Genomic DNA, 13408 nt, shown 5'->3' with positions numbered 1-13408 from the left:
ATATGGCATACACTGGGCTTTCCTACCTGTAGTATAGACCTTTGCTTTTATCATGTTCTTAGCCTGGAATTCTCTCCTGTAGCTTCACCTGCTGAAGCCCTAGCTGTCACTTCAGGCTTGAACATTGATGTCACCTTCTTTCCAATGCCTTCCTGGGTCATCTAGGTTTGGAGTCGTCCTCTTCTTTGCAAGTATGTTTTTTTGTGATTATGCTCATGCTGCCTTATGCTGTAAAGACAGTCCAGTTTTAATAAGCTGGGTCTTAGCTCCTTTACCAGACAAGAAACTCTTTGAAAACAGGAGCCATGCCTTCTCAAGCTGTTCGTTCTGATACAGGGTTTGGCACCCTGTAAACCTGATAAATCAGTGGCTCCCAAATGCTTCTATTCAGAGGACCCCATTTAAAACAAAACAAAACTTTTGTATTTAAGTTTACTACACACACACACACACACACACACACACACACACACACGCACATATCAAAATGTTTGGCTCAATTAATTTTCACAAACAACGTACTCATGCAACCAGCTTCCGGAATAAGAAGCACAATGTACCAGAACCTCAAAAGCCCCCTTATGAGGGCTCTATTTAAATGTATTACACACGATACTTGTACATTTGATATAAATAAGAAAAGTGAGAATACATATTTGTAGACTCCTTGTAATATCTCTGTTCTGTCAGCCCTTCTCAAAGAAGCAATCGTAATGACTGTATCTTTGTAAACAAATGCACAGAAACAGGAAACTACATCTTCAGTGAAAAAGTTATGTTAGTATCAGACTGTCAAAAGGAATTAGTGACCCTTCATTTAAAAAATCTGGATTACAAGGGCTGCTTTACGAGTACAATCTCAAAATGATTGAACTGTCAGGACTCGTTTCCTAATATTCAACATGGCCGCATGCGCGTCTTTAAGTAACATGGCCGCTCTGCCAGGCACCAACATGGCAACCACAGCCTCACCGCACCAGGAAGCGTGAAGGAGCTCCCGTAAAAAACATAGCCGCCGTCCTGCCAATACTTAAGGTGGCTCTCATTTCAGCTTCAAAGCGAGAGCGAAACCGGAAATGGTTTTCAGTCTAGAGCATCTCCCAGGATCTCTTTCCGGTTAGCCTGTGGGGTGCCCGCGTGAGAACTGGGTGTTTCTTGGAGCTAGGGCTGGGAGGTGCTAGCCTGCTGCACCTTCTTCTAGACGTGAACCGGCTGAGACTAAAATGTCGGACACGTGGAGCTCGATCCAGGCCCACAAAAAGCAGCTGGACTCGCTGCGGGAGAGGCTGCAGCGGAGGCGGAAGCAGGACTCGGGGCACTTGGGTGAGGTGTGGGGCTGTTGGGGCTGCTGGGGCCGATGCTTAGCCGGAGTGGGTGGGAGGGAACCCAGGAGAAAGACACAGCTCCCGAGTCGGTGCCTTTCCCCAGACGGCCATTTCATTAACGCTTCATACATTGGTGCTCTTGTCCCCGTTAGCAGTACAGACGCTTCGCCCTCTTGCAAGTAGTCGCGGTTCCTTCCCAACCTAGGCCTGGTCCTCCGGTTGGTTCACGTTCTCGGTACGGAACACACCCCCACCCTGCCCTCCGGGCCGCCGGCCCGCCGGCCCCTGGTTGACTCCTCTATGAAGTCCGTGAGAAACGTCCCGTTCGGCCTTTCGGCCCCCTATCCCTCGAAGCTGCAAGTCCCTTTTTTTGGTTACTCCCATGGCACTTTGTTCCTCCCTTGGTTATAGCAATTGCTTTGTAGTGGTCATTTCTTTGAGACTGTGGGCGCCGTGAGAGCAAGTACCGAACCTTTATATCCAGTGCCCAGCTCAGTGGCCCTCACAGAGCTGGCACTCGGTGTTGCTAAATGGGTAGAGAAACAGGCGTTGTTTTAGCCATTTACATACTGACCAGGAATCTGAAAACTTTTGTTTTTAAACTTTCTCTCCCCTCTTGTTGTCCCTGTGTCACAGTCGTAAAACTTGAAGGAACCTAAAAAGATTGTCACGTGCTACCCATACCACATCCCCAGCACAAGCCCTGAATTATCTAAAGCAAATCGGTTAAAGATCTACAAGGATAGTGAATAGATTATAGATCTGTTCATTAGATTTACCAGTTTATCAGTAGACTGCAGTCCATCTCTAAATCTTGTGTTGCACTTATATCCTGGCCCCTGGAACTAGAAGATGCCCAGGCAAGACTCTTACAGCATAATAAATAAACATCTATTGAGTATCTGCGGTGTACATGACTCTAGTTGGACAAAAGTAATTAAGACATTGTCCCTGCCCTCAAAGATTTTAAAATTTAGTTGGGAATAAAGGATTGATGCTTCTAAAAAGTCAGAAATACAATATGATGTATGTAAAATGCCAAATGAATGATTCCACAATGAGACAGTGAAAGAAGTAACAAGAGTCAGTTTAGTCAGTGAAGGCATAATGGAAGAGCTGGCACTTGGAAGTTTGGTCTTGATGGCTGTATAGGACTTAGAAATTTAAGAGAAGGTAAGAGGGCAGGGTAAGTAGAGGAAGAAGTGCAAGTCATATGATTAGGGATTAGTTAGTAGAAGTTCCACTTCACTTTTCCATGGTATTCAGCACACTTCGGTATTAACCAAACTTTGTGCAATTTGCAAATCTAATCACTAGAGCCTGAATACTCCATTAAGATCCTTGCTATGTTTAATAATTTTGACAAGATTTATTTTCCTTTGAATGTAAATATTCTTTTTTGGATTAAATATCTCTCATATATCCATTTAGTAAGATATGGTTAAGACGTCTAGTACATCCACTTAATAATATAGTTAAGATTGCATAAGATTATTTTTGAGGTTATGGTTAAACATATATATTGTCTCTGGCCCAGAACTTTGGCCCATTTGGTAATGAGGATAGGTAGAAATGAAACACACAAATTAAACCAGTCTGTTACTGTTTTTCCTTTCAATTATTTTGGTTATTCCAAAGAATATATTTCCTTAAGGGTTAGGATTCTTAGGAAAGCATTGTGAAACACTCTGTTAATTTGTCATGTAAGATATAACCAAAGTGTTTGATAAAAATTCAGATCATTCTTTTTTTTTTAATATGTTTTGATTGAAGTATAGTCAGTTTACAATGTTGTGTCAATTTCTGGTGTACAGCACCATGCTTCAGTCATATAGAAACATACATATATTCGTTTTCATATTCTTTTTCACTGTAAGTTACTACAACATATTGAATATAGTTACCTGTGCTATACAGTATAAACTTGTTAATCTATTTTATATATATTAGTATGTGCAGTTTTTTAAAATTAGTTTTTCTTTTTTAAACTCATACATATATTCTCTTTTTGGGGGGGTAATTAGGTTTATTTAATTTATTTTTTTAGAGGAGGTACTGGGGATTGAACCCAGGACCTCATGCATGTTAAGCATGTACTCTACCACTTGAGCTATACCTGTCCCCCCTTTTTTAAAATTCAGTTCTTTTCTTGCGGGAAATAAAATTTTCTTACCACATCTATATTTTTTATAGCATTACTGAAATCTGATAATTGTTTACTATTGAGCTCAATGTTAAAAGACAAGAATATTAAATAAATTAGAATGTATCCATGTCATTATTGAATGCAAAATACTATGGACAAAGTCATTGGGAGACCTTTCTTAGCTTGGCATTTTTAAAGTATAACTTTTTTTTTCAATTGTAGCAAAATACATGTAACATAAAATTTACCCTCTTAACCATTTTTAGATGTATAGTTGATAGTGTGATGTATATTCACACTGTTGTGCAACCAATCTCCAGAATTTTTTTGTCTTGTAAAACTGTTTCTCTACCCATTAACCCATAACTCCCTATTCTTCCTCCCAGTCCCAGGCAGCTGTCCGTTCTACTTTGTTTCTGTGGGTTTGACTACTATAGATACCTTGTGTAAATGGAATCATAGAGTATTTGTCTTTTTGTGACTGGTTTATTTTACTTAGCAGGTCCTCAAGGTTCATCCATGTTGTAGCAAGTGTCAGGTTTTCCTTCCTTTCTAAAGCTGAATAAAGTTCCATTGTATGTCTGTGCCACATTTTGTATATCCGCTTATCCGTTGGTGGATACTCGGGTTGCTTCCACCTTTTGGCTATTGTGAGTAATGCTGCTGTGAACACAGGTGTACAAATATCTCTTCAATACACTATTTTCAGCTTTTTTTTTTTTTTGGATCTATAACCAGATATAGAATTGCTGGATCCTACGGTAATTCTATTTCAGTTTTTTAAGGAACCAGCATACTGTTCTCCATAGACTAAAGCACAACCTTTTTGAAATGAAGATTATTACTTTCAATAAATATTTATTTCATTTTAATGGAAACAAAATACACTTGGCCAGGCTTGGCCCATGGTAAATATATGAACTGCTCAATGTATTTTGTCAGTGGGATTAAAGGTGTGAATATAAATATTGATATATTTGTCTTCAAGCTAGTATTTTGTTTATTTCCAATGGAGATCTTAACTAAAGAATAAACTCAAGTGTTAGGTATTACTTTGCTGAACCCAACACATTAAATTTTTCATTAGATTAGAAGCAGAGTGTCATCATACTTACCGGCATAATGGAAGCACTCAGTAACTGTGTTGAATTAATAACTGAACAAATACTTTCTGAAGGAGTTGAAACTACAGGGATTCCTAATGATTTTCTGCCAGTAACCCATTTGAAGAATGATAAAACATTGGAGTCTGTCCCCCAAATTTGTATATACATGAACAGATTTGCATATACATGAACAAATTTGCGTGTGACTTCAGGGAATTCAGAGCGAGGCTAAAGCCCATCTATAAATAACAGTTGCATTTATCAGCTGTTAAATTTTATTCACAGTATTAAACATGAGCTCCCCCCTCCCAGTAACCTTAAAAGACATGTTTTCAGCTCCAGTGTCCTGAATGTCACTAAAAGAATACCCCCCAGGAGGTGTTACTAACACAAGGATTTATAAGCAGAATCACATTACCAGGCTGTTTTTTAAAAGAGCTACATTAAAACAAATGATTAGTCAGGTTACCAAAGAGAAAAAAAATTGTCAGTATCCAGTTCTCCGGATTGAAAATGTATGTAAAGTGCTTCTTTTCATAAACTTCTTCTTTATTTAAGAAAAACTATACATGACACAACATATAAATTTAGTTACTAACCAGAGAAAATGAAAACTCTAAGGAGAAATGTTTATATTACATTCTTGGTAGTATTAGTCAGTTAATTATAAAAAGTACATTTTCAGCTTAATTGGAGCAAAGTCAATGCTTTTACTCACTGAGATAATGTCTGTTAGGGTGTTTAAAGTCTGGATGAAAAATGTGTAATATATTTTAGAAATAGATAACATTTGTGTGAAAAGTTGGGTAGAGTGTTCAGGTGGTAGAAAATGACAGCATGAACATCTAACCAAATTTATATAGTGTTATTTTAAATTTGATAATAGGAAATGTAACAGTGTCAAGTAGATTGCTTTTTTCTTTGAACTGTTAGATTCTGGGCTTTGTTTAAAATAAATTTTATAGACAAAATGTTTATCAAAGAAATAATGTATAATTATTGCATATTTAAGCCGAGTGTCCCAAGAACCATTATGTGGCAGTAATGAAAAGTAATGTGGCAGTGAATAAGATGGTATGTTTGGTATGTTCCCAAATAGAATCTATATTAGATTACATTAACAAGAATGTTTCTGAATTGAATGTTTCTGAATTGAATATTTGAAATGGAAAATGCTTAGTAACTTGACATTTATTTTAATCAGTGACAACACTTTCATTTTCTGTTAAGTCACATGGGCAAGAAACAAGCAAAATATGCAAAATCATAACATACAAATGACCAGCAGGTATATGAAAACACCCTCAGCATCACTAGTCATCAGGGAAATGCAAATCAAAACCACAGTGAAATACCACCTCAAACTTGTTAGAATGGCTGTTATTAAAAAGTTGAAAGTTAGCAGGTGTTGGCAAGGAAAAAAGGGAACCCTGATTCACTACTGGTGGGAATGTAGATTGGTATAGCCATCATGGAGAATAGTATGGATGTGTCTCAACAAGTGAAAAATAGAACTACCATATGATCTAGCAAATCCACATCTAGGAATTCAAAGGAATTGAAATCAGCATCTCAAAGAGTGTTACTTACAATAGGCAAGATTTGGAAACAACTTAAATGTCCATTGATGGATGAATGGATCAAGAAAATGTGGAATATACATACAATGGAATATTTTTCAGCCATGAAAAGAAGGAAATCCTGCCATTTGTGACAACATGGGTGGATCTGGAGGACATTATGATAAGTGAAATAAGTCAGACACAGAAAGACAAATACTATATGGTCTCACTTAGATCATATTTGAGATGTGGAGTCTAAAATAGTCAGTGTCATAGAAGTGGAGAGTAGAATGGTGATTACCAGGGGCTGGGGAAGTGGGAAATGGGGAGTTGATGGTAAAAGGGTATAGAGTTTCAGTTATGCAAGATAAACAAGTTCTGGAGGTCTATTATACAGTATAGTGCCTATAGCTAACAATACTGTATTGTATACTTAAAATTTTCTAAGAGGGTAGAGCTTATGTTAAGTGGTCTTACCATACACACAAAAATAATAATAAAGGCAGCAGAAGGAAACGTTTGAAAGTTTATAGATATGTCTGTGGCCTTGATGGTGGTGATGGTTTTATGAGTGTGTATACTATCTCCAAACTCACTGAGTTGTATATATATATAGCTTCATACATGTCAATCATAACTCAATAAATGATTTAAAAAGATACAATAAGGATTGTCTGTAAGAAGTCTAGGCCTTTATTGGCAAGATAAAACTCATACTAATGACAATGAAATATTAGTAGGTGCCTGACAAAGTTTGAATATAAATTAAGGGAGGGGTAGTAATGTATGGCTTATCTAAAATAATGAGTTTCAAAACTGCACAACATAGTAAAGGATCTATATTAGTCAACATATAGATAAACTACCTGTTTATCTACATCTTTCTTTAGCCCCTATTTATATTATCAAACATTTTAGTTTAATAGTTTGTACGATTTACTCCCTTTAGCATACTTCTTGAGTTAAAATGGTCAAAATATAATGTACAAAACAGTTTGTGGATGTAATGCTTGAAATCCTAAACCCCATTCTAAACCCCAACACTGGCATTTTTTACACCCTCTGATGTCCAGTGGCTTTAATTAATTAAAGTTCAAACTCCATTTGTCAAAAAGATCTGATCACAGCTTAGGTTGTTGAAAATATTCCTGGCTTATGAATTCAGGTGATTTTATCAGTTGTCATTTAGAGTGACGGAAGGGAGGTGGCATGGACATTTACATGTACCATACTGCTAATTTATTTCCTTTGAAGCTCAGCAAGGAAAGAGATTAGGAAAACACCTCTCAGCCAACAGAGAAAGGAAAGCAGTTCCCAGAAAATTCAGGATTATCTGGGCAAAGCAGTGGTACATACATACTGGTATGTATGACTGAGGAAAGGGTATCTATCTAGTGCTAAACTTGGTCAGAGAATTTCCTGCATGAGATGAAAGCACCGTATGTTGTAAATGCTGGGGAATTTGACTTCTGAGGAATGTATAGATTGCTAGTGGTTGCCCTTTTTCATTTTCACTTCTCTTCACTCCTAGATCTTCGGAATCCAGAGGCAGCACTGTCACCAACCTTCCGTAGTGACAGCCCAGTGCCTGCTGCACCCACTTCTGGGGGCCCCAAGCCCAGCACAGCTTCAGCAGTTCCTGAACTGGCTACAGACCCCGAATTAGAGAAGAAGTTGCTACACCACCTCTCTGATCTGGCACTAACATTGCCCACTGATGCTGTGTCCATCCGTCTTGCCATCTCCACGGTAATGACCAGATAGGACAAGGTTGGGAACTACCACTGTTTTTCTTCAGTTCGTGGTCAGTGTCTTATTGCTTTCCCCCCCCGCCTCCCCCCAACCCCTCTTCCTTAGCCAGATGCCCCTGCCACTCAGGATGGGGTGGAAAGCCTCCTACAGAAGTTTGCAGCTCAGGAGTTGATTGAGGTAAAGCGAGGTCTCCTGCAAGATGATGCACATCCCACTCTGGTGACCTACGCTGATCATTCCAAGCTCTCTGCTATGATGGGTGCTGTGGCAGAAAAGAAGGGCCCGGGGGAGGTAGCAGGGACTATCACAGGGCAGAAGCGGCGTGCAGAACAGGACTCGACCACAGTAGCTGCCTTTGCTAGCTCTTTGGCCTCTGGTCTGGCCTCTTCAGCATCAGAAGTCGCCAAGGAGCCAACCAAGAAATCAAGGAAGCATGCTGCCTCAGATGTTGATCTGGAGATAGAGAGCCTTCTGAACCAACAGTCTACTAAGGAACAACAGAGCAAGAAGGTAGGGGTAGATGGAAATGCTTTCACACATATACTCTGAATTACAGCTTTGGTTGGGAGGGATTTACCCCTAGGGCAAGGAACAGTTCTTAGGATTGAAGGTTTAGAGCAGTGGTTCTCAACTGAGGAGGATTATACACCCCCTCCCAACCCCAGAGGACATTTGGCACTGGAGACATTTCTGGTTGTCACAATGCAGGGGAATGCTACAGGCTTGTAGTGGGTAGAGGCAAGGGATGCTTCAAACCACCCACACAAGGAAGAATTATCTGGTCCAAAATGTCAATGATGCACCAAAGTTGAGAAACTCTGATTTAGTACATCTTTTTCATTTGATATGTTTGGAAGAATCATCAGATAGGGAAGAGGAGCCCAAATATAGAAATAGAGGGAGATGAATACTGGAAGATAGTCATATGGGCCAATAAGTATATGAATTGATTATGCAATGTGAAATGGCAGTCTGGTGGTTCTGAGTATAAATACTGGACCCACATGAGTTCTCCATTTCCTACTTCTAGCTGTGTGAATTTGAACAAGTTAATAAACTTCTCTTGAGCCTGTCTTCTCACCTGGGAGGATAACCAGGGTACCTCTCCTTAGAGAACTGTTGCATAGGCTCTGAGCTAAACAGTAACATGCTTAGCACTGTGCCTTGGTTGAGTACCTAATAAGTAGAAGTGGTTTTCCTGGGGAGGGGAGTTTAGCTTAATGCTTAGCAGTAGGAACTAGTCTTCTTATATTTTAACTCAATCCCAAATGCAGGTTTGTGAGAAAGGACTAAACCTATGACAGATCTCCTAGGGCTCCAGTTTTCCCAAATTAACTTATTTCATTGACCTCTCATAGGACATTGATGTCTAGCAGAATTTACAGAGGTAACAGTTTAAGGGCTAATTTTATCTACAAACCTTTTTAATTCCAAGGCTGCTTCTGTCACAGGTTAGTCAGGAAATCCTAGAGCTATTAAATACTACAACAGCCAAGGAGCAATCCATTGTTGAAAAGTTCCGCTCACGAGGTCGGGCCCAAGTGCAAGAGTTCTGTGACTATGGAACCAAGGAGGAGTGCATGAAAGCCAGTGATGCTGACCGGCCCTGTCGCAAACTGCATTTCAGGTCTCTTGGGAGGGAAGGGATTGGGATGGGTCTCCTAGAAGCAGTCATTCTTTGTAAGTGCATTCCTTCCAGTCTGAGACCGTCTTCAGTCTTATTAAATGGTTTTAATATGATTTGTCTAAGACCTCCAGATTTTAAAGGTACATTTTCAGATGTAGTGTTCTGTGTATTCACAGACGGCACTCCGCAAAAAAGTGAAATTAAAAAAAAAAACCAAAAAACCCCTCTTCTTGCAATAGCAAGACATCTGTGTCTCTGAGCCCCAGTCAAAGTGAAAGTTCTCTAGAAGGAGGAGGATCTTAGTAGAAACAGGAACCTGGGCTCTTAGGTCAATGCCTTTTTTCTGCTCTAAGTAGTAAGCCCTTCCTGTCATAAGAGAAGGCGGTTAAGTCTTCGTTAAGAGAGGAATTAAAATAAAAACTCTTTAGTGTAAATTACAGATTCTAATGTCACCTGCCTGCCTTCTCTGAAAACTCTTGGAGGTAGCTCTAATGATAGTGCAAGACCAGAAATTTTGCAACAATTTGGAACTTGAACTGTGACATCTAACTCTGGAACACCATCTTGATTCCATTTCTCCTTTTATTTCTCCAGACGAATCATCAATAAACACACTGATGAGTCATTAGGTGACTGCTCTTTCCTTAACACATGTTTCCATATGGATACCTGCAAATATGTTCACTATGAAATTGATGCTTGCATGGATTCTGAGGCTCCTGGAAGCAAAGACCACACACCAAGCCAGGAGCTTGCCCTTACACAGAGCGTTGGAGGTGACTCCAGTGCAGATCGACTCTTCCCACCTCAGGTACCTGTCTGCTCAGAAAACTTACCTCAACTTAAGGACCTTTATCTCAGTAGGGCAGCCATACATGTAAGAGAGCAGGGCAATCATCAGCAATCCGTCTTGCTGATTGGGAACAGAGTGGGATAGCAATGTGTATAAGGGAGCAGGAAAATAAAATGGAAAAAGAGGGACTGGGGCCATGAATCTGAGAGTGAAGGAAGGGAAGATGACCAAATACCACCTCATGCAGTGGATCTGTTGTGATATCCGCTACCTGGACGTCAGTATCTTGGGCAAGTTTGCAGTTGTGATGGCTGACCCACCCTGGGATATTCACATGGAGCTGCCCTATGGGACCCTGACAGATGATGAGATGCGCAGGCTCAACATACCAGTACTGCAGGATGATGGCTTTCTCTTCCTCTGGGTCACAGGCAGGTAATGCAGTTCAAAGATATGTAGGTATGGGCAGGTATAGTACAGAGTGAGTACTGGGTGGGTAAAATCCTGGGTTTTCCTAGCCCTGCTGTTAAATGTCTGACTGAGCCAGCCTTTTTTACCTACTGAGATCTAATGCCTGTTTATAGCATAAAATGATACCATGAATTCTGTTTAACTCTACATTTGTTCCTTGTGAAAGGTAAGGTCACTGAGAATAGATACTGTTTTCTTTTCATTCTTGCAGCCATCCTATTGCCCTAATGGTGTCTTGCATGTAAATGTTCACTGAATGTCTACTGAAAACAACACATGTATCTTGGGAGAAAAAAAATACGGGCGTGAAAATAGCTGTTTAACCCTTCTTTCTTTCTAGGGCCATGGAGTTGGGGAGAGAATGTCTGAACCTCTGGGGGTAAGTAGTTACCACTTTTTTTTTTTTTTGAGGGAAATAAATACATAATTACTGTAGTTGATATGTGTGCCCTCCTTCCAGCTCATTCTCTGTAGAATAGATGTACCATCCCTAAGCTGTGAAAGCCTGATTAAGGCTCTGATTCCCCTTCTTATGCCCCACAGTTATGAACGGGTAGATGAAATTATCTGGGTGAAGACAAACCAACTGCAGCGCATCATTCGGACAGGCCGCACAGGCCACTGGTTGAACCATGGGAAGGAACACTGCTTGGTGAGCAGCAGTGGGGCCCAATTCAATAGGTGGAGTGAAAAATAGGAATTGTTTGATTGCTTGTTGAGAAATAGTTCAAATGCTGGGGTTTCATAAAGTAATTTGTTCTCTGGTGAGCAGGTTGGTGTCAAAGGAAATCCCCAAGGCTTCAACCAGGGTCTGGATTGTGATGTGATCGTAGCTGAGGTATGTGCTTTCCTCAGGCATCCGGAGGGTCACATTTTAAAACTGCTATCAGTTATTCAAGTCAGGTCTATTCTTATCCCACGTTCTTTCATTTGGATCACAAACTTAAATGGAAAGGACTAGAATTGCAATCTTGAGTAACTTAAAAGTAGCTAGAGTTTTTATTTCCTAGGTTCGTTCCACTAGTCATAAACCAGATGAAATCTATGGCATGATTGAGAGACTGTCCCCTGGCACTCGCAAGATTGAGTTATTTGGACGACCACACAATGTGCAACCTAACTGGTAAGGTGGCAGAGAACCTGCTAGCCCCCAGTGGCAAACTGTTCATGGCCACGGACAGCAGTTAGTAGAGCTTCACCTCACATTCCGCTAGTCTACAAATGGGCTTCAGAGGATTCTTAAGCCATCAACATTCACTGGACACCCAGCAGGTTTTAGGATTTAATCTACTGCTCTTTAGGTCTCCCATGTTACAACCTAAAGGTCCTTGTTATTCTATGGGATGTATTTAATCTGCCCCCTGGTGGTTACTGAGAATCTAATCCATCAACAATTTCAGTATCTTTCATCATGTTAGTGAGCTTTAAAAGATGTGCTTTTAGCGTTTCACTAATCCAGGTAACACTGGCGGCAGTAACTTTGTGAAGTAGGGCTGGTTAGCCACCAGTTATTAATGCTTAACTAGTACAGCTCCAGCCTCAACACCGGAATCTGTGCCCAGTTTCTGACCAGCCGTACCACCATATACTATTCTTATACTAAGATCTAAGAATTGGAACGAGTATTTGATGAGATGATATGCAGTCTTAATGAAAAGTACGTATGTTTTAACAGTATTAAGCCTTTAAATTCCAGGATTTTTGGTTTGCCCCTTCTCTCCCCTTGCTTCAGGATCACCCTTGGAAACCAACTGGATGGGATCCACCTACTAGACCCAGACGTGGTTGCTCGGTTCAAGCAAAGGTATCCAGATGGTATCATCTCTAAACCTAAGAACCTATAGAAGTACTTCTACACAGACGTCTGCAGCCCTGGCTCTGCAGGCCACACCTGGAGTAATATTTGTACAGTAGCTTTTTTTTTTCCTTATTTAAATAAAAATTTGTATTGTAGTTGGGATTTCAAGGTCAAGTTCCGGCTCTGCCACTTAACAGTGTGTGATCTTGTGTAATTCATCTCTCAGTATGATTGCTTTTATATGAATTGGGAATATTGCCTATCTCACTGGGTTGCTATAATGGTTCAAAATTAAATGAATGCGTGGAAAGCATTAAAATATTGATTGTACTATACAGGATCAAAGTGATTAGCAATTAGTGCTAGTAAACACAGTTATCAATAAGGGGTTCTCTGGGACAACATTTCTAGGTAAGACTTGAGTTTCTCTTAAGAGTACCATTACTAGGGCTACCACGCGCGAGATAGTTGCTTACTCTTTTACAACTGTATGGCTTTGCTAGCCTGTTGTTTCCAGAGAAAAATGAAATAAAGCACACCTTAGACTAAATTTAAGTAAGTGCCCAGGGCATGCAGAGAATTAGCTTATACATTATATAAGTGAAAACACGCCTGGCCTGTCTTTTAAAAGGCACTTCATCAAACACAAGTGGACACAACTTCTTTAGACTTCGGTGAAACCTCTTGTATTAAGGATGTAGCAGTTCTGCCTTTTACACTCATACACCGTGATAACTGAGATAAGGAAGGACGCTGACTTACAGAAGTATTTGCAAGGAGAAAATAAATAAGGAGCCCCTGGGTGATGTTATTTTCTCTACAGCCCAG

General features: G+C 40.0%; 1 protein-coding gene across 1 annotated transcript; it reads left to right on the top strand.

Annotated features, from left to right (window-relative positions):
- The first annotated feature begins 1007 nt into the window (after positions 1–1007).
- METTL3 (methyltransferase 3, N6-adenosine-methyltransferase complex catalytic subunit) lies at positions 1008–12774 on the top strand. Its single transcript, XM_010990172.3, has 11 exons — positions 1008–1323; positions 7671–7888; positions 7997–8401; positions 9343–9518; positions 10113–10329; positions 10559–10746; positions 11123–11161; positions 11326–11434; positions 11555–11620; positions 11793–11905; positions 12515–12774. The coding sequence occupies exons 1-11, from the start codon at positions 1224–1226 to the stop codon at positions 12624–12626; spliced, it is 1743 nt and encodes a 580-aa protein (XP_010988474.1). The 5' UTR covers positions 1008–1223; the 3' UTR covers positions 12627–12774.
- Positions 12775–13408: the final 634 nt, after the last annotated feature.

This window comes from Camelus dromedarius, chromosome 5 (genome assembly GCF_036321535.1).
Source record: "Camelus dromedarius isolate mCamDro1 chromosome 5, mCamDro1.pat, whole genome shotgun sequence".
Classification (NCBI taxonomy): domain Eukaryota; kingdom Metazoa; phylum Chordata; class Mammalia; order Artiodactyla; family Camelidae; genus Camelus; species Camelus dromedarius.
This window is presented reverse-complemented; position numbering and strand designations above follow the sequence as displayed.